The sequence below is a fragment of the Phyllosticta citriasiana genome, assembly GCF_038021145.1.
Source record: "Phyllosticta citriasiana strain CBS 120426 chromosome Unknown IWZ02scaffold_10, whole genome shotgun sequence".
NCBI classification, from domain to species: domain Eukaryota; kingdom Fungi; phylum Ascomycota; class Dothideomycetes; order Botryosphaeriales; family Phyllostictaceae; genus Phyllosticta; species Phyllosticta citriasiana.
Genome location: NW_027117287.1, coordinates 710,010 through 730,266, shown reverse-complemented (window position 1 = coordinate 730,266; position 20,257 = coordinate 710,010). Strand labels below are relative to the sequence as shown.

The window sequence follows — 20,257 nt, the reverse complement described above, 5'->3', positions numbered from 1 at the left end:
CGAAAATCCGGGGTGGGTTGAGAGAAGCCCACAGAGCCTCACATGCACATGGGACAACCAAAAAATCTATTTGTTCAACTCGCTTGTCTACATGTACTGGTCAAGAACGATTGCACCATCAAATGCCATGGCAATAATCTACAGATTGTTGTCCTTCTTAAACTTGTCCCAGGCCTCGTTCAGCGTCGCGAACACCGATGCGCTGATCATCTTTTGCTCGGTTGTCGCGCTCTGCGGAATCTGCACGCATCGCTGTTAGCTAGCCATCAAAGGCTGAACTCTTCCACAACTGACCTTGTCTGGATGGACCTTTGCAATGGCCTTCATATACACAATCTTGACCTTGTTAGGCATGATCAAGTCCTGCATGCCGACCTTTTTCCACCCAGCATCAGCCCACAGGACGCTGTCAAGCGAGCCAAGCAGTGCCCGCAAGTTGTCTGCTTTGCCCCCCTTCCATGCTACAAGCTTGGCTTCCACTTGGTCAGACAAGGCAAACTTCTCGTCATCTTCCTTCTCGGCCGCCTGGTTGGCCTCGCGCAGTTTCTTGACGGCTTGCGCCGACGCTGCTGTCGAGACTGCCGGCCTCGCACTCCTCGCCGGAGCCTTCTTCGCTGCCACCGAACGCTTCGGTGCGTTTCCAGTCTTATCTTCTGCGCCATTGCCCTTCCTGGCTGCCTTTTCACAGCGATTGCGGCCTTGGATGCTGACAGCGCCACCAATGCCTGCCTCGACTGCCTCTTTCCATGAATTGGCGGCCTCGGTCCACTTCTCCATGTTCTCTAGTCCTTCGGCCTTTCTCATCAAGGCTTTCCCAAAGAACTCCTTCATGTCCTTGTCCGCTTCAACTCCGCCCATGACAATTTTCTCGTTCTCTCCGCGCGAAGGTCCGATGATTGCGAGAGCAGCGTCCGCATCAGCAACTGCTGCTTTTGGGTCACCAACTTTGATGTTTGTAAGGGCGCGATTGCAGAGCGCCAGGATCCTCGTGGGATGGTTGGACGGCAAAGGCCCCAGGGCATCGGAATAAGCCACATGTGCTGCCGCATAGTCACCACGTTTAAACGCGTCTGTACCTTTTTGCCTAAAAGTTGCCGACGTAGAGAGGGCCGATGGAGAAGTTGTAGGCACTTGGCGTGCCGGTGCTTTGGGGCGCACTGGGGTCGGTGCTCTGACGGAAGGAGAAGGGGACGCGGGCGAGGCCTTAGGCGAAAACGGGTTCTTGGACGCGAATTGTGGTTCCGAAGTTGCAGCAGGGCTGACTGGGAAAGGTGAAGGCGCTTGAGTGAAAAGATCTTGCTGGGTATTGGTGGCGGGCGATTGCTTTTTCCGGCGCGCTGGACTGACATACGCTTGCGCTGACTGCTGCTCCACGGCTTCCCTGGTCAATTTGGCAGGCCGTGTCGCACCTTGGGGATGAGAAGGGGTTGATGATCTGCTGGTAGTTGTGGATCGGGTTTGAACAGATGGAGATGCTCGTCCAAATTCACGGTTGGGGCTCGATCGCGCCGGCGCCTTTTGTGGTCTACCCATGTCAGGTTCGAGCATCAGTGCCTCGTCAGTCGCCTCCTGCTCCCGACGTCGCGAGTGCTCAGGCGCTCTACTGGCCAAGCCGTTCGATCCAACGGTCGCATCCCTCATCCATTTGGGCTGATTCGGGTCCGCAGGTTGGTCAAAGTCGGCAAGAGCCTTTTGCATTTTCTTCTGACCTTGCTTCCAGAGGCTATTTGCCGACTTTAGAAAAGTGTTGCCAAATTCTTGCGCATACTGCGCCACGTCCTTCTCCTCGGTAGGCGTACGGCCGTCTTGTCGCCTTTGGGAGCTTGATCGGCTCCCCTGCTCCCGCATCCAAGCCGGCACAGCATCGCTAGCGTTGTCATCTCGGTTGCTTCGCGTGGTTTCGCGCGTACGCCTGTCTCCTTCTGGCGCAAACGGGCTGTCTCGTCCCCTTTCCTCTTGCCGACGTTGGGATTTGTGTCTCGCCTCTTCATGAGCTTGGTTCAGCAGGTAGCCAACAGCTGCTTGGATATCAATGCCACCATTGGTGCGAGCTAGGGCCTCGACAGATTTGTCTGCCGGAAATCCCATTTCCACTAGCTCTGCGACAGCTCTGTCCCGGGGATCGATCTCGGACGCGGGCTGCACTTCCCCCGATCTCGCTGTGCCATTCTGACGGGGCGGTTCGACGGGTTCTCTGCGAATTTCTGAGACTGGCTTGCCCAGGTCTCCCAAGATGTCATCATCTTGTTCGAAAGAAGTTGGCTGCGGTGATGCCTGAGGCTTCGGCCTTGATGCCAGTTGGCCAAGTCCAAACGGGTCATCATCATCATCATCATCATCGGCCAGTCCAGCGGACCCATTACCCGCACGGTTGGTGCTATGAGGAGTGTTGTTCATATCACCAGTCGAAGGGCTAGTGTGGTTGGCGCGGGAGCTCTGGAGCGCGGCGGGAACAGGGTAGTGGCTTGACGCATCCACCGGGGCTTCTGAGTTGAAGGCAGCCAGAATATCGTCTTCATCTTGCGATTTTGGAATAGAGCCTTGGTATGCAGTGACGAAGTTGTTGCTGGCAGGGGCAGCAGAAAAATGTGCGGTGCCTGGACTTTGTGCGCCAGGTGTCGGATTGGGAGTTGACCTGCCGCTACCTAGATTGTCCCAGAAGGCGGCATCTTGAGGCCCAGGCCGACTATCGAGGTGTTGCCATTGCCTCTCCTTTTCTGCTTGTAGCTGCCTTTGGCGCTCCTGCAGCGAAAGGTTGTCGGAGGGCTTGGTCTGCTTGGGGCCGAGGAGGGAGGAGAAGCTGTCGTTAGCAGGAGCAGAGGTCTTCGGGGGAGCCTTGGGGCCGCGAAAGGTGCTGGAGGAAACGGGTGTGATGGAGCGCGCGGAAAGCGGACTAGAGCGAGCCGAGGAGGGCGGCGGGTTGGTCAAATAGGACGAGGGAGCAGCAGTGGTCGAGGCGGTGGCCTGTTGGGGATTGTGCTTCGGGGCCTGCGAGCTCCAGTTGAGGCCCACTAGATCGTCCATCGCTGGGTTGTGGCGAGGCGGGGGTCGGAGAAGGGGATGGGGGAGTGGGAGAAGGAAGTGGGAGAGGTTGTTGGTTGTTGAAGCGTTGTAGTCATGATGCAGAGCAGCAGCAGGTCGGATTCAGGGCTGGCACACATGGAAGGAGGTTTGAATGGGGACGCAGCACACAACACAGACCAGGCACGACGCAGGCGTGATGATCAAGCAAGGCGGAGGACGGCATGGATGTCGCCTTGCATGGCACACATGGCACAGAGCTTGGAGAGCAATTGAAGTACACAGCCTGAGGTGGCCCTCTTCTCTCCCGTTTGCTGAGAGTCGTTCCGTTCCGTTGGCCGACCTCGACTGCGGCCCCTCGGCACGTGACTGAAGGTCCAGGCACCTGGCAGTCAGGTCCCCTCCCGTCGTTCGCTCTTGGCTCGGGCAATGACTACAACAATTACAAGTCCCCAGTTTGGATTTTTATTGAATTGTCGGCAGGACACCAGCGGAGCCGGGCCCCGACGATGACGGGAGGGCGGACTGGCAAAGGGCACGAGCGCGGTTCGCGGAAGCGGCCCATCTTCAGATCACTGGCACAGCTGCGGTGGGGTTGATTTTAATTTGAAGGAGCTCGCTGTTTAGCACCACCACCGTCGCTCTCGCTACCTATACATACCGGTACAGTAATATATCAACGAATTGATCCAGTCATGCATCCGCCTCGCCGTCGGCTAGGACCTATCGTCTGGACCCGCCCAGCTCTCGCCTTCGCCGTCGCCCTCTCCCTCTTCCCCCCTCTCGTGCAGTGCGCGCCTGGCCAATAATTACCTTACATACCTTACCTTCGTCGCACTCTACTGCTCGCTTGGCTTCCTTGACGGCCCCGTTCCGCCTTCGGCCTCGTCTAATTTCATCATTTGCTGCTTGCGGAGCTGCCCGAATGCCCTGCTGATTCGCCCTAAGCTCTCCCTTCCTTCGTAGCCACCACCCCTCGCTGTGCTACGCTGCTGCTAACCCCCCCACCTCCCCCATCGCGGCTTTTCCGTCGACAAGCCGCCGCCCTCGCATTGCATCCCGCTCTCGTCAGCCTCTTACACATTCAAAACATGGGCATTTTCAGTCGTAGGAAGGACAAGGACAAAGACTCTTCCTCGACTACCTCCAACGGCTCTGTCAAACCTGTCAAGTCTCTTAAACATCTCTCCGTCAACGGCACCACCACCACCACAATGGCCCAGCCCCAGATCCCGGACATCCCGCTGCCAAAAGCTCCCGACCCAGCCCTTGACCCCGCCGGCTACCTTCGAAGCATCTATGCTGTCAGAGAGCGCTCCAGGCTGGTCCTCGACAAGGCAAAGGCAAACCAGCTCAAGCACTTCAATGTTGACTTGTCCAAGCTGTCAGACACGGCCGCCTATGTCGTGTCTATCATCAAGGTGCGTGTCTTGCCCAAGCTTAAAGCCCTTGCTGACGTTCCCTGCAGCGCGACTACGCCCCCGACTACTCCTCAATTCCACCCCATGGCCGCTGGCAGCACTTTGAGGTTGGAGGCCGCCCCCGCATTGATCAGCTCATGGCTACATGGCCATCCACGGTTGACACTCAAGAACGCGCGCGCCGCCTGATTGACCTGTTCCTTGTCTCGGTGCTTCTGGACGCTGGTGCAGGCACAAAATGGCAGTACAAGAGCAAAGAATCCGCCAAGGTGTACAGGCGCAGCGAAGGCCTTGCTGTCGCCAGCTTAGAAATGTTCAAGGCCGGTCTGTTCAGCAGTGATCCTTCTGAGCCTTGTAGAGTCGATAGCGCGGGCCTCAAAAAGCTCGACGTCAAGGCAATGGCTCGCGGTCTGCAGGTTACCGAGGAGAATCCTATTGACGGGCTCGAGGGTCGTACCAATCTGCTCATTCGGCTCGGCGATGCGCTGCTCAATCAAGAGATTTTCGGCGTAAGCGCCCGTCCTGGAAACATGCTGGGTGAGCGCGCCTGAATACTCATTGAACAAAGCGAATGCTGACGATACTTGCAGACTACCTCCTCTCTCATCCTTCAACCCAGGCATCCTCCGTTCCCATCGTCCCTGTGCCCATTTTTTGGAAAGTGCTCATGGACGGTCTTGGCCCTATATGGCCCACTACAAGGACTCAGATTGACGGTGTATCGCTCGGCGACGCCTGGCCTTGCTCGGTGATGCCTTCGCATCCTACTCAACCCTGGGAGAACATTGTTCCTTTCCACAAACTGACGCAGTGGCTCACGTACTCACTCATGGTTCCGATGAACAAGCTCCTCAAGGTCCACTTTGCAGGGGAACATCTCATGACTGGCCTGCCTGAGTATCGCAACGGTGGCCTTTTCATCGACACTGGGCTGCTCACCCTGAAACCTGAGGACGCGAAACGAGGCTTGGCGCAATACCAGCAGAATGCCCAAGTCAAGGGCCAACCAAATGTCGAGGTTGTCCCCATGTTCGCCGCAGACGACGATGTCATTGTCGAGTGGCGTGCAGTGACGGTGGGCTTTCTCGATGAGCTTCTCAGGGAGGTGAACACAATGCTGGGGCTATCAGACTGCGACAAGCTAAGCTTGGCCCAGATGCTTGAAGCGGGTAGTTGGAAGGTATGCTAGCCTTGGGTCTTTTCATATTCAAATAGCACGTTCCCAGCTAATACTCATCTAGGGCGGCCGAGAGCTTGCCGAGGTTTCGAGGCCCAACACCAAAGAGCCACCAATCATGATCATGTCCGACGGGACCGTCTTTTGAATGATACCCCTCTACTAGTTTCGTGTCTTAGCATCATTTCTTTTCTGCCTTTCGTCTTGACTCGAACTTCCGGAAAAGGGGTTCAATTTTCCATGGCCATGATTGCGAGACCAGTCGCCGTGGTCCGAAAACACTCGTCCTCTTCTGTCTTTTCTTGTTCTCCGGTTTTCTTCTTCGGATTGTGGACGTCGCGCCCAATCACTGTTTCTTCACCTCCATGTGGGACTTGGTAGAGTGGTGAGGGGGTTTTTTCCGCGAGGGCAAGCCCTGCACAGTAGAGTTTAGATTTTTTGCGCGGCCAGAAAGCTTCCCCAAAGCGAAAGTTTGTTGATCAGTTTGCGATGGAATGGGTTGGTGTGGAGAAGCAAGCAGTTTTGAGAGGTGGGCATGGCCAGACGGGTCCAACATGTACGGAAGCAGATACATAGTATTCATAAACGAAAACGAAGCCGAGTGTGGAACTCGTCGAAAGAGAGTATTTTTATTGCTCTGTGTATGCAATGGCATTGAGCGTTTCCCCCGATTTGTGGTCTGCATGTGGTCTGGAGAGGCTGACGCTTAGACCGCCAAGCCCGGAGGGAGCGCCTGGGTGCCGTCACCACCTCGCCGGCCCGCTGCTGCACCGTCAGGTCGTGTCTGTGCGCCAAACGACCTCTTCCGTTGTCTCCTGCACTTCTCACCATCTGCTCCGCCCCCGGATCCGGTCTTTACGCTCCTCGGGTTATCTCCGCCTTGCCTTAACCATACAAGACCTTTTCACGATGAACATTGGCAAGAAACAGAAGCAGCGCAAGGTGCTGCTCATGGGCAAGAGCGGGGCGGGCAAGTCTTCGATGCGATCCATCGTCTTCAGCAACTATGTTGCCAAAGATGTACGGCGACTCGGCGCGACCATTGATGTGGAGCACAGCAACATCAAATTCATGGGAAACCTTATGCTCAATCTCTGGGACTGTGGAGGGTATTTTGGCGCAAACACCATCACCGTGGCCCTGCTAACTGTCGCCCAGCCAGGATGGATTCGTTGAGAATTATCTGACCCATCAGCGCCACCATATATTCTCGTCCGTTGCCGTACTCATCTTCGTCTTCGACATTGAATCCCGCGACTTCGCGTCCGATGTACTTTCGTATCAAAACATAATAGCCGCCCTCGCCGAGTCTTCTCCTAACGCCAAAATATTCTGCCTCATCCACAAAATGGACCTTGTTCAAGCGCGCCTCAGGCTGTCGCTATTTGAGGAGCGCGCAGACTACATCAAGCAAGCAAGCGCCGAGTTTGGTTTCGGCGATTCGGTTGAATTCTTCGCAACGAGCATCTGGGACCAAAGCCTGTACAAAGCCTGGACACAAATCATCTACTACCTGATCCCGAACGCCGGTCAAATCGAGTCTATGCTTAGACAGCTTGCTGATGTCATTGATGCAAGGGAGCTGATACTGTACGAGAGGACGACGTGTTTAATGGTCACACACGTCACCCGTGGCACCGAAATCCACAACCCCTTCACGGATCGTTTTGAGAGGATTTCGAGCATCCTCAAGACGCACAAACAATCAATGGCGTAAGTTGTCCTAGTGCGGCCCATTCGAGGATCACTGCTTGACGCTCTCAGCAAACATACCTCCCTCCCACCGTCTCATGCCAACTTCGCCGAGATGCAAATCAAGACTGGGCGCTTCATGTTTTTCATAATAAGGCTTACAGAAAACACAAATTTGGCGGCTTCCATCCCCGCCTCGGAACAAGTGTTCAATGCTGCCAGGGTGAACATTAGCCTTGCTCGGAGTCGCTTTGCAGAATTAGACGTCATTACTGGCAAGCATCGCAGCATGCAGCAGCCATTTGTCGCAAGTTACGATGACAGAGCCGATGGTGATAGAGAACGATCAGAAGGTCACGGCTCGTCCGTTGGGAACGGCACGATTTTATCGGCTGGCACGTAACAGCACGCGCACTCGAAACACGATTGATGATACCCGTTCACACCTAGGTGCGCACCCAAAGTGCACCACGCTTCTCTTTACTTTTTCTTCCATCTCGACCGTCGACAAATTCCACACCGAAGGTGAATTATGCTCCAAGCATTACCGGCTCCGACAGCGCATAATTCATAGTTGGTACGCAGCTGGGACTGCATACGCCCGCTGGGCTATCATCGAATATCCAATGGCTGCATCATGCTTGGGAGAGGACGTTGTGTCCAAAGAAGGATGAGCTTGTGGATTCGTCGGTCACGATACCTGACTGCGGGATCATGTTTCCACGTGTTGCAATGTCCAGCGTATTCTCTTTCCTTCCGGAGCATGTCATGTTAGCGTCCACGCGAGGAGAATAAATTTTCCGTCTAGATTTCGCATGAAAGCGACGTGGGAAGAATATACGGGCGCCGCTATTCAACGTGTTTTCCGTCGGATTTGCGTCGAAACCTTGTCTGAGTGGGAAAGAACAATTCTCTTGATAAAACCCCCTGTCCAATCCAGGGCTGCAATCTGGTGAATCGATTGGACGCACTTGGCCGGGGCATGTTTCTGGCTGCCAAGGTTGCCGGAATCGACTACACATCTTGTCTCTACCCCAGGTTTCAAGATTCGCGACAGTGAATGTCAACTCGACAGTCTCCTTCAGCTTCGGTGTGTCTTCTTAAGCACTCAGATGACCTAAAGCATTCTTGCTCTGTCTCTCGACCTGTACTCACCCGAGTGAAGGCATCTAATAGAGTGTAGATGTATTGGTGACATCTTCGCTAAACGAGAATCCTCCGCGGATCAGATGCAGGGTCTGCATTACGAATGCATCCTTGCCGCATCGGATACTCTATCTCGACGCCCGGTCAGGAACCTGGCCGAGCACCGAGTCAGTCTGGCTCAGGGAAGACTATGGATCTCAAGAGATCCGAGATGGGACTGAATCATTCACGTGTTTCGCCTAGAACACGCTTGGGGTAGGAGACGCGAGTTATACTGCGCACGAGCAGTTGAAGTTGGTCCCGTTTACGACGCAATCGGCGCATCCGCCGCTACAATCTGACAACTGTGACGTCAGTATTCGCACCTCCTGGAGCATTCAATTGTAAGCTGAGGATCTACCGGTCCGCTTGTGATGCGAATAGCCTCCGTACGGTAGCTTCTCCCGCCTAAGCCTTCTTGTGATCAAGCTTCTTTTGCTAGTTGAAAGGTCGAGCATCAAATACAAGTTCGAAGTCCAACTTGGAACGACCACCCAGACACACCCTCTTCCTTTCGCGATAATCATCTTCGAATTAGCCAATCTATGAACAAGCAGGAACTTCGTCGCTTGCTCGACAGCACAACTACGATGTGCGACAAATGTTTCTTGCTAAGCTTCGCTAGCGACAACCTTAACCGAAAACTGAAGCACACTAAACCTGTGGCATCGCCTGTCAACTTGCAAAGGTTGCGTCTACCAAATGTCGCGCAGGTCTGTTTCGAGTTTGACATCCGGACTTGACGCGCACCACTCTCCGCCATCCTACTCCCAAGACCTCTGGTTATGATGAGTGGCTCGTCACGACGTTGCATTGGGCGGCGTAGATGTACACGCATTTCGCGTACATTCTGCGGGTGATTGCTACGGCGGTTGGGTACCGGTGACATCCAAACTTCCACTTCAGGAGCAAGATCATTGATCAACCGGTCACCGCTGTTCGGGCCGCCATCGAAGGGGGGAAAAAAAAAAAAAGAACCAAAAAGTCTGCCATGATTCGACGGGATGGAAGCGCCTTGGCTGCGAGTGGCGCTTGTCGTTAACCCTAATTCGGGTCCTTCAAGATCAGAAGATGCTCCACATCCATGTGGTTGGACGACGGCTCGCGGGTCGACGCGCAACACCTGTACAGCTGTTCACCCAAGAAGTTATCCAAAAACACTCGCTGTTCGCTGACTTGTTCTCATTTAACCAACATTGGCCAACGAAAACGCATCAGGAGAGGTAAGTTCCATCTCTTTACTTAATTTCAAGGACGCTTAGCAATACCGGTTGAAGTCATCTGGTAGGCCGTCCTTCCCTCTAGGCTCGTGCCCGTTGGTAGGCAATGGAACCCTGGAGCCCTGAGGTCCTTAGTCAGTACAATTGTGCGGGGAAACCAGTCAGAGAGGGTTGCTGGTAGCGTCAAGCACCAGGCTGAGGCTTGGTAGCAGAGTCAAGGATCCGACTAGAAAGCGTAGCCCCTCCTTGTGTGCGGCTTCCATACCATCGGAAAATCACAGTGTGCAACAGGGCCGACCTCTTTGAAAAGCAATCAGGGACTATAGGAAAAGGAATCTTGAGACGCGTGGCAGCGACAGATAAAGCAAGAGCTTGGTTCCTCGTACTGTACACGGCGCGAATACTGGCGAAAGCGAAAATCGTGTCACCCTTAACAAAAAAGATCGGAGATTCGGGACAACGAAGTGCCATATCGAGATGGTCAGACTCACAGCCATGAAGCCAGCAGGTCGAAGCCCCTTGGACAGGTAGACGGGGAAGAGCCGCGGCTCTGATGAGGGCCTTGGTCGTGAAGGCAGCGTTTTCCCATCACGAGCGGGGGATGCGAAGGGCGAGATGAGTATCCGAAAGAAACGGAGGAGAGGCCGGGAGCCCCAAATGGCTCGGCTGGGTTGTGGCTTCACATGCCCACAATATGAACAACTGCGTCGATCCTCCATTCACTTTGACGCCTCCGCGTCTCCACGCCTGGTCACTACGACCCTACCCCTGACGCTTCCCTAGACGGCTCCCGCCCTATGCCCGATCCGACAAGTACCGTTTGTTTCCCCTCACCCAATCCGCATGCCTCGGCCACTGTAACCTCCTACCCGTCCGCTAAACCAGCATCAACCCATCCGAACATGCGCCCGCAAGCTGCTTAATTTGGCTTCCTCGCCAAGTGCCCGACAGAGTAGCTCAGATCACTCTGCCGCGACTGCGCCCGTCTGTGGCTGCCGTATAAAGATGAAGGCGCTGCCCCGTCTCCCGCCAAAGTCCCTCGCTTCCACCAACCGATATAACGTGTAGATTTCATCGTCGTTCGCCGTCGGGTCGTCATCATGAAGTTCTCCGCCATCTCAGTTCTCGCGCTCGGAACAACCGTTGTCGCTCAAGATCTTAGCACCCTGCTGGGCAGCTGTGCGGTTCGTCTTCCTCCTTCTGATTGGCCACTACTTGAATTTACTGACAGTTTCGTCTAGTCCAACCAATTTCAGGATCTTGGTCTGAAGGGTGTCCCAGGTGACCCCTGTAAGAGCGATGCTGGCAAGCCATCTTACTACAAGTGTTCTTGCACCAATGGCAAGGACTTCGTTCCTAAGTACCTCTGCAAGAATCCCGGACAGTGCACTCCGGCCGACATTCCCAGTACGTCTTCGCTACTCACTTTGTCGTTTTGTCAATACTAACTTTTGTTTAGAGCTGACTGACATTCTTGTCACCTTCTGCAAATCTGTTGGTGTTACTGTCCAGGCACCCGAGGATCCTTGTGGCTTAAAGGGCGCTGGTATCGGAGGCGGTGGTGGCGGCGCCCCCCCTCCCCCTCCCCCTGTCGCTGCTCCTCCTCCACCTTCACAGGAGCCCACGTCCAACACCCCGGCCGCGACTTCCCCTTCGCAAACTTCCCTCGCGGGAACCGCTGCCCCCAGCGGCACCGTTGTCGGCGGCACTCCCGTCACTCCCGTCACTCCGGCCACTGGTACCCCAACTTCTTTCACTGGTGCTGCTGCGCAGTACAACTTCGCTCCCGGTCTAGCTGGTCTTGCTGGTGTTGCGGGTCTTCTTGCCATCTAATCACGATGGCTCCTCCATGGGTCTTGAAAATTCGTGTACACGTGCTTGGTTTCAGATGCGCTTCCACGCTTGGACAACGCGCGGGGAAAATGAAAGTGTGTAAACACGAGTCTCGTGCGTCTGCATTGCGAAAGCATGTTATCGAAACTTGTAATAGGAGATGTAATTATGGTTGTCTTTGATTCTTTGAATTGTGCGCCTGCTGACCACTGATTGTGTGTGAATTCGTTGAACGAAGGGAGAACCTAACAACGAAGAGAAGCTGATCATTCAAACCCGGTTTTGCTGAAGCGTGCTGATCAAGCATCGACTTCAGGATAGCACCACGTTCACGACAACCAGCCCGAGTCCTTCTGACTACCCACAGAATTTCGTATCCTTCGGATCCATGTCTTTGGAATTAATAGTGCGAGCGTGTTGAGACGTTCAAAGACGCGCAACGAAGACTCGATCTACTGACGACACCAAGGAATGCTGCAATGCCTGTGAACTCCAAGACGGCATACTGTGACACAGAAAGCCTTGGATTCGGACTGTTTGTTCGAACACATTGACAATGAGCCTGTGACCGAAGACCCATTGATGCTCAGCCACACTCAAATCTAGGAGACATAACCGAAAGCCGTTGCCCACCATCAAAAAGTCTGAGCGTATTGAAAATCGGCTGGTTGAAGGCAAGGTTTATTCCTGCCGAACGCATAGAGACCAAACATCATTCCTGTGAAAGTCGCTCCGACTGGTGGATCACGAGTCATTGTTGTCTTCTGCTGCAGTCCAATCCAGCGAATGCCGGCATTGCCGGTTTCCCGAAAACCCAACCTGTACGCGTCGTCGGTGCTTTCGACCAGTAAAACAACGCCCTCGGATTCATCCGTCAGCCGGACTTCAATCGAGTCTCCATCTGCTGATTGAAAGCGAACCACTCGATGGCCGCTTGACTTGGAGATGCATATGCCAATACTGGAGTAGGTGAACCGATTCCAATAGACTACCGCGCCTGCCTCAGTATCTTTTGAAGCTGGACGAAAAAATAGCTTGGTCTCCCATGTGATTGCTTCGTGTCGTTGTTTGCGGAAAAAGGCTGTTGGGCTTGCAGGTGAAGACAGCGCGTACGGACCTCCGTGCAATCTCAAGTGTCCCGGGCGCTCAAGGAGTGAGTAGTCTTTTGTGTCAGGTGTGTCTATGATGGGATAAGCCAATCGCCAGGTGGATCATTGGCTTTTGTTGTTACTTTTTCTATACCATCCAAGCTGAAGCTGCGGATTGTAAAAGTCATCATGCCACTGTAGTAGTTGCTTGGTCACAGAAACACCGGGTGCTTCGTGCTGCATCATCACCTTTTTCTCCCCAATCATCACTGGCCAGTCGTTCTTCCAAGTTATCGGAACAAGGAATGTTTCGCGTCCTGAACATATGTCAACCCTGGAAGGAACCAGGGTAGAGGCAAGTGAGCAACGAGACAACACCAAACTCACCAAAGACGGATGGATGCCATTGATCGTCAATTCTCCTCGGCCTCACGGCGAGGAGAAGAGCCCACCAATTGCCCTTTCCATCTTCAACAAGGTCGGCATGGCCTGCATTTTGAACTTGGTCGTCCGGGCCGTTGCTCCATAGCGGGTTGCAAGGACCGAGCTCCCAGGGACCGAATGGCCCAACAGCGCTGCGGCTGACGTACTCACTGTGGCCACCTTCGGTTCCACCTTCAGCAGTGAAGAGGTAGTAGAAGTTGGAATGTTTGATAATGTGGGAGCCCTCGGCGACACCGCTGCCCTGGAGGGACTCGCGTACGAGGCGCAGCTCCGAGGTGGATCTGCCGGTTTTCAAGTCGACAGTGCAAACATGGACAGCAAAATCTTTTAGCCGCAACCCCGGAGTCCGGTCAGCTTTGCGATACGTCGAGGACAAGTAGACTGTGCCGTCATCGTCCCAAAAAAGCTGCGATGTGGTGATGCAGCAGGTCAGCGCATCGACAACGTTTCTCAGCAGCGCCATCTCAACCTACATCTTGGTCGAAGCCGGCAACATCGAAGTAAACGGGGTCGGACCAGGAACTCGAGTCCCAAATGTCTGTAGTGTTGACGTAGAAGCCTCTTGGCCACACGCGGTCGTCTGCTTGAGGACGATAACGATCAAAACAGGCTGTAGCCACGTAAAAGACGCCGTCGTGCCACCGGAGAGTTGGGGCCCAAATGCCACCACCAACCTCGGGAGTGCGAATGTCCACCTGGCTCTTGCGCGTCAGGGCATGCCCGATGAGTCGCCAGTTGACCAAATCTTTACTGTGGTAGATGGGAACGCCTGGGAAGTATTCGAACGAGGACGTGACAACGTAGAAGTCAGATCCCACGCGAACGACCGAAGGATCCGGGTGGAAGCCACGAAGGACTGGGTTGTTGTAGGTGGCCATGGACGGTGATTGTGCAGGAGATTGGTCCGTCGAAGTTTGCTGGAGGTGGTGAAGGTGACGGTGAGGACGCGGGGCCGTGCGAAAGACCTTCCAACCGTCCATCCATGGTTTCGTGCTGCCTGCCGTATAGCCGCGCCACACCAAGATACACACGGCACAGTCAATTGAAGTCAGAAGCGACCATGTTTCCGCTCTCGATGCCTCCGTGTCGAATCCAACATGACCACTCCGACTCTTGCTCGCGTCCGCGAGCTCTGCCGCCGAAGCGAAACTGTGAGTTCGCTACTTGCTGCTGACTGCACCGGCCCTCTGTCGCCTATTGAGGCTTCGATCAAGCTTTATGGAAGCCATGGGCTGAGTGTCCATGAGTGCAAGCCGCCCAGAGAGCGTCGTCCAGCTTCGCCCGAGGATCTCGAGCTGTTGCTTCAATTCGCCAACTCTGGACCAACAAGGCCATCTGACTTGTTCCTAAACATATGGCATGATGCTCTACGCGCTCTGGACCATGATCCTCTGGCTGGTCTTGTCAGTCCTCCTCTGATGGGCAGTTCCGGGGTCATTCCTTTGACCTTTATAGGCCCCACGCCAGACATCTGCCGTGACATGGGGAGGACTGGAGCCATATTTTGCACCGCTGTCCATCACTCACGTGCCTCTAGTCCAACCTCATTGTAAGGGCAGATAAGGAGGTCATACTCGCCGCACACTACTGGAAAGAGACCAACGCCTCTCGTCTGATCACCGACTCGATCAAAGAACTTTCAGTCAGAGCAGGACAGCAAGGACAGAGGGCTGTGGTCAAAATCATCTACGACAGGGGGGGTCCAAAACAAGTCTTCAACAATCACTTACATGTCTCTTCCAACAAATGGACTGCCCCGGGTATTGGGCTGCCTGCAGCCGATGAGATCCCCAACGTGGACATGGAGGTCATTAACTCCCATCACCCGATTCTCGGAACATTTCACGTCAAATCCATGGTAGTCAACCGGAAGTTCGCTGTGGTTTGCAGCAATAATATTCAAGTACGATGATGTCTCCTTATCCACCCAGCGCCGACTGAGAACTTTGCAGGACAATGACAATCTGGAAATGATGACCCATTTAGAAGGTGCAATCGTGGACTCTCTTTATGATGCAGCTCTTTTTACGTGGCACGACAAGCTTGATCCTCCCCTTCCAATGATCTCGGTGGGAACGAGCCAAGTCCAATTGCAGTCGACTTTCAAGCAGCCATCCCTCCATGAACTTGTTCAGCATGCCGACTTTTTCAGCAGTCAGATTGTAGCAGACTTTATGGCAGATCGGGACCTGGATCAACATAATCTGCCTGAGCATAACCCAGGAGACCCACACAACGAGTCTGACATCGCTGGGGATTATCTCACAAGTCAGACCCTCTTTGTTCCGGTTTGCGCTATCTAAATTAGGACTAGTCACTTGCGCTCAGATCCCTAAAGACCCTAAGGACCAATCATGTTACGCACAGCATAAACCTTAAAGAGGGTCTAAGAGTAACTCGGCCTATTTTATATAAGAGATGTCTTTAATACCATAATAACCTCCTTTAAAGCTATATATTACACACCTAATAACGTTAGATCACCTTAAGACTACCTATAATTAAAAGCCCTATTTTAGCACTATATAGGAATGTATCTAAGTACTCCTATCTCTTAACATTATCGTTAAGATGCTAATAGTGCTCTACTACTATTAAGCCCCCTAACTAAAATTAAGACTAGCCCCCTTAAACGTATAGAGTAGTACCTTAAGAAGCTAGGAGAATCGTATACGAACTAGATAATAAACCCTAATCATGATAATATAGATAATAACTCTAATAGTAAAGAGGAGGGTAATAATAGTTCTAATAGGGAGTTTAATAAGGACGACATAGAGGATGTTTTAGAGGATAGATTATAAGATGTACTAGATTATGTGCGAAGTTAATTATATTAGCCCTTAGGCGTAGATTTTAGCGTGCATAGTGCGTAACTACTACTATGTTAGCTATTAAGGGTAGCCGTTAGTTTTAGTAGTTTAGGTTATAGTTCCTTCTACCTACGCGCTTATACCTAAGATCGCTTACCCCTATAATCACCTACTATTAGTTCTTAGGGTTCCTTAAGTTTATAGGGTTCTTTAAGTTCGTAGGGTTCCTTAAGTTCGTAGGGTTCCCTAAGTTTATAGGATTTCTAGGGTCTACTAATATAGACTTAGCTACGTATATTTAGTATATACTTTAGAAAGGTAAGCACTTTAAGGTCTATAACGTGACTAGTACTAATACTAACATTTATGATATCCTAGTAAACTTTTATAATGCCCTTATAACTTTAATTCGACGTCTCTTAAAATTCTAACCGCTAGTTACGTGCTATAACTAACTAAATAGGATGTATAGATACCGCCTAGAAACCTACTATAACTTAGCCTAAATCATCCTCTTTTAACATGATAGGATTTAGAATCTAAAGATAAAATAGTGTATATATAATTTAATAGGGGTTTATAGTGTTATTATTAGATTATACCTTTAATCTAGAGGAGGGTCGCCCCGTACACTTTAGGGGGGCATAACTTTTAATACTTTAATATAAATAAAGATGAACCCTTAAGACTAGAGGCCTAAAATAGATGTTCTATAAAAGTATGAGCTTTAAAGAATGCAGGAAAGTGTAAAGTAAGGTAGTATGATGACATATTATGGAGTTATAGCGTAGTGAATTCTAGCCTCCTAAAACCTTACATATAAATAAGTTTAAGTTGCTCTTAAACGCGTCGCTAAGGGCGCTACCTTATGTAGGCGCTAGCTAGATATAGCTTAGATTAAGCCTTAACACTCTAGAGGCCCTAGGGTTGTTTAGTAATCATAACGCCTAAAGCGATACCCGTCTAATTTATGAGATAAGCTAGGGAAGTAATTCGCGTTTAATCTACCGTAACACCTAAAAAAGGTCATGGACCTTATGATAGGTCATCTAAGTAGGCTTCCTTTTAACTTAACCCTAGTTAGTTTACTAATAAAGAATCTTTAGATACATCTACTAGTTAAACCCTTCGTAGCGATGCGCTAGATTGCCTATCTTTAGAAAACATAACGCCTTTTATCCTATATGTAGTCCACGGCTCTTTCCCTATTACACTCGTGAACCGCAAGCTATAGGGAGCTGTTAATGATTTTTGCGTAAATTCTCCGTAAAATGAGGCTTAGCTGTTAGTTATATAGCATGCTAAGTCAGGCATCTTCATCTAATCCCTAGACATTAATGCTAAGCCGCTAATGCTAGAGCTTCTTAATACTACTAGGCGAGGAATACTAGTCACTCTCTACGCCTACCTTAGATATAAAGAGCTCTTACCATATTAGGGAGGGAATAATGAAATGGTTACCCATCGTATATACTCTAAATTAGATCTAGGTGATCTTAAGCACCTCTATATCTATTAGTATGTAGGCAAGAATTAAGTAAAGCCTCTAAACAACAAGTTTAAGAAAAGAAGCTACTATGTTTATTTATTTATTTATTTAGTTTAACGTCCCTCTTAAGTCTAAGACTATAAGAGATACTATATTTATTTTTTTATTTATTTAGTTTAACGTCCCTCTTAAGTCTAAGACTATAAGAGATGAGGATAGCTATCCTAATAGTACATGATTAGCTAATGTAAAATACCGCCTAGTAGGTTTAGACCATATAAGACTAATATATATACATATAGCGTTTATCTCTAAGGGAGTTTTCGATGGTTATGATTAGACATTTCAGGCTAAGCCCTTATAGTAAAAATACTAAATTAGTAGTATAGATAGGAATAAGTAAATACTAAATAAGTGTGAGATAATAAAGAAAATGGGTGTAATTTACAGGCAGGGGAGTTAAATATATAAAGATATATATATCCCTATAACTCCTTAACCCCGCTACGTAGTGGGTTCTCTCTCTATATACTACTATTTAGTAGCTATTTAACTATTTTATATAAAGGCTAGAGTGGCCTTTATAGTTTCTGAATTTTTAAAGAGGTTTTTCATGCTTAGTAAGGGGATATCCTTAGATAGCTGTTTTCTTTATTTTTTATACTTCCTATAGGATAGTAGGAGGTGTAAAGGGGTTTCTTTAGGACTACTACACCTACACGTACTAGTAGTAGACCTATTAATGCGTAGTAGATAGGATTTAAAGTATCTATATCCTATTTTTAGCTGATAAAAAGCTAAGGCTATAGGTCTAGGTGTACCTATAGGTACCTTAAGCTTATAGCTAGGTTTAGCTATAAAGGTACTATAATAGGAGGAGTTATTATTAGATTTAGCTTTTACCTTATCTATAATAGTCTGCTAGTCCTAAGTTATAGTAGCCTTTATGTCTATTCCTATTACTACTAGTACTTTCGGGTAATTCTTAGGCTCTTTATTAGTTACCTCCTTAGCTAAGGAGTTAGCTAATTCGTTACTATATATATCTATATAGCTTAGCACCTATTCTAGTGCTATAGATGTACCTTTAGAAGCTACTATTTTAGCAGCTTCTATAGCCCTTATTCACTAGGACTATCCTAGGTTATTAGAAGGGGTTATAATCCTATATATAGCAGCCTGGTTATCTACGTATATATAGTATATATAACCGTTTTTTATAGTTCTACTAGCATATTTAAACGCCCTAGTAATACCTTCTAGTTCTCTATTATATACTAGGTTAGAACACCCTATATTTAGGGATTAACTATTTAATAGGTTACTAGGTAATACTACTAAGCCTACACCTATACCTTTCCCACTAGATAGACTAGAGGCATTAGTATAGATATAAGTAGTATTAGGTCCCTTCCTTTAGCTATTAAGGTTTAGGTGCTCTAATAGTGCATCGTCTTTACTAAGAGAACTAATCCTATAAGAGAATGGGAGGGCCTTATCCTATAGTGGAAAATAATAGTATTTAATAGGTTCTAGATGTTGTCTATCCCCTACACTAATACTATTATATATATACTCTAATTAGGTAAGTCTCCTTAGTTTATTCTCTATAGAATTAATTCTACTTACTTCTCTAGGGATGGGGTGGTTCTATGGGAGTTTTAAGACCTAAAAGGTATACTTTTTAATAGTAGCATTTAGTCTAGCCTTAGTAGGAAGGAGTCCTGCCTCTATTTCCATAGCTTTAATAGGACTAGTCTTAAAAACTCCTAGAATCTTTCGTAAAGCTAGATTCTAGATTAATTTTAGAGTTTTTAATAGATAGTCTATTCCTTTAGACTTATACCATAATTACTAGCCGTAGTCCATTATACTAATAACGTAAGTTATGTATAACTGCCTTATAGAATGGGGACCTAGGCCTAAATTAATAGTAGTAAGTCTATTAAGCTAAAATAAGGCGTTCCTTACTTTAGAAGCTAAAATATTAAGATGTTATTTATATTTTAGCCTATTATTAAAGTAGACTCCTAACTAGTAGACGGTCTCTTTTAGCTTTATAATACTAGACTCTAGGAGCTTAATAGTATTAAGTTTTAGCCTTATTCTAGCTAGTAAAGGGTATTAATTCTATCTTAGATAGATTTAATTTTATACCCTTTATAGTACCTAACTCATATAGGAGTTTAGCTTCTCTCTCTAGTATTTTAAGATTCTTCTTTATACTTGTAGACGATATAGATAGACTAATATCATCTATATAAGAGAGAAACTTTACTGCCTAAGAGGGGAATAACTTAGAGATATATGTAAGAAAAAGTATAGGAGATATAGGACTTCCTTACGGGATCCTAGTCTCTATATCCCTAAACTCCTCTATTTATCCATTAAATAATAGTCTTAATAGCCTATTATTTAGGAAGCTAGATACCTAGCTAATAAGAGATAGTGGGAGGCCTTTCTTCTTTAATAATAGTAAAAGATTATTTTTAACTACGTGGTTAAAAGCACCTTTTATATCTAAAAATAGTGTAGAGGTAATTCTATTAGATAGCTTATTCTCTTCCACTATATTAGATAATAGTAGGGCGGCATCTATAGCTAATTTTTTAAGTCTACCACTATCATGAATCGTTAAGCGGCTAATTTATAGGCTAAGGCACGAAGGCTGTCTACTTAGTTAGACGTATATAAAATTAAAAGAAATCAATTAAAGTTAAGTAGGAAAAAGAAGTTAAGTGAATTCTCTTAATTATAGTAAATATAGAAGATGCTATATACTTTACTATCTTCTATATATATTTATACTAGAACTGAAATGAGACTAAGACCCTCTTATTACTGCGTGAATTACTACTTTAACTATGCTATTAA

At 49.1% G+C, this 20,257-nt stretch overlaps 6 protein-coding genes across 6 annotated transcripts; 4 read left to right on the top strand and 2 right to left on the bottom strand.

Annotated features, from left to right (window-relative positions):
- Positions 1–138: 138 nt before the first annotated feature.
- IWZ02DRAFT_381869 (uncharacterized protein) lies at positions 139–3,024 on the bottom strand (the record flags this gene model as incomplete). Its single annotated transcript, XM_066765192.1, has 2 exons — positions 139–240; positions 295–3,024. The coding sequence occupies 2 exons, from the start codon at positions 3,022–3,024 to the stop codon at positions 139–141; spliced, it is 2,832 nt and encodes a 943-aa protein (XP_066620798.1).
- A 1,088-nt stretch (positions 3,025–4,112) lies between these two features.
- IWZ02DRAFT_381695 (uncharacterized protein) lies at positions 4,113–5,767 on the top strand (the record flags this gene model as incomplete). Its single annotated transcript, XM_066765180.1, has 4 exons — positions 4,113–4,442; positions 4,490–4,979; positions 5,033–5,622; positions 5,684–5,767. 4 exons carry the CDS (start codon positions 4,113–4,115, stop codon positions 5,765–5,767), a joined length of 1,494 nt encoding a protein of 497 aa, XP_066620797.1.
- A 616-nt stretch (positions 5,768–6,383) lies between these two features.
- On the top strand, positions 6,384–7,830 carry IWZ02DRAFT_37979 (Gtr1/RagA G protein conserved region-domain-containing protein). The gene is made up of 3 exons (XM_066765062.1): positions 6,384–6,728; positions 6,778–7,332; positions 7,384–7,830. Exons 1-3 carry the CDS (start codon positions 6,529–6,531, stop codon positions 7,712–7,714), a joined length of 1,086 nt encoding a protein of 361 aa, XP_066620796.1. The 5' UTR covers positions 6,384–6,528; the 3' UTR covers positions 7,715–7,830.
- A 2,796-nt stretch (positions 7,831–10,626) lies between these two features.
- Positions 10,627–11,734, top strand: IWZ02DRAFT_37973 (uncharacterized protein). The gene is made up of 3 exons (XM_066765058.1): positions 10,627–10,900; positions 10,958–11,123; positions 11,176–11,734. Exons 1-3 carry the CDS (start codon positions 10,817–10,819, stop codon positions 11,547–11,549), a joined length of 624 nt encoding a protein of 207 aa, XP_066620795.1. The 5' UTR covers positions 10,627–10,816; the 3' UTR covers positions 11,550–11,734.
- A 450-nt stretch (positions 11,735–12,184) lies between these two features.
- Positions 12,185–13,959, bottom strand: IWZ02DRAFT_381468 (glycosyl hydrolase; the record flags this gene model as incomplete). The annotated part of the gene is made up of 4 exons (XM_066765171.1): positions 12,185–12,729; positions 12,781–12,954; positions 13,025–13,487; positions 13,555–13,959. The coding sequence occupies 4 exons, from the start codon at positions 13,957–13,959 to the stop codon at positions 12,185–12,187; spliced, it is 1,587 nt and encodes a 528-aa protein (XP_066620794.1).
- A 219-nt stretch (positions 13,960–14,178) lies between these two features.
- IWZ02DRAFT_381230 (uncharacterized protein) lies at positions 14,179–15,384 on the top strand (the record flags this gene model as incomplete). Its single annotated transcript, XM_066765156.1, has 3 exons — positions 14,179–14,595; positions 14,619–14,984; positions 15,034–15,384. The coding sequence occupies 3 exons, from the start codon at positions 14,179–14,181 to the stop codon at positions 15,382–15,384; spliced, it is 1,134 nt and encodes a 377-aa protein (XP_066620793.1).
- Positions 15,385–20,257: the final 4,873 nt, after the last annotated feature.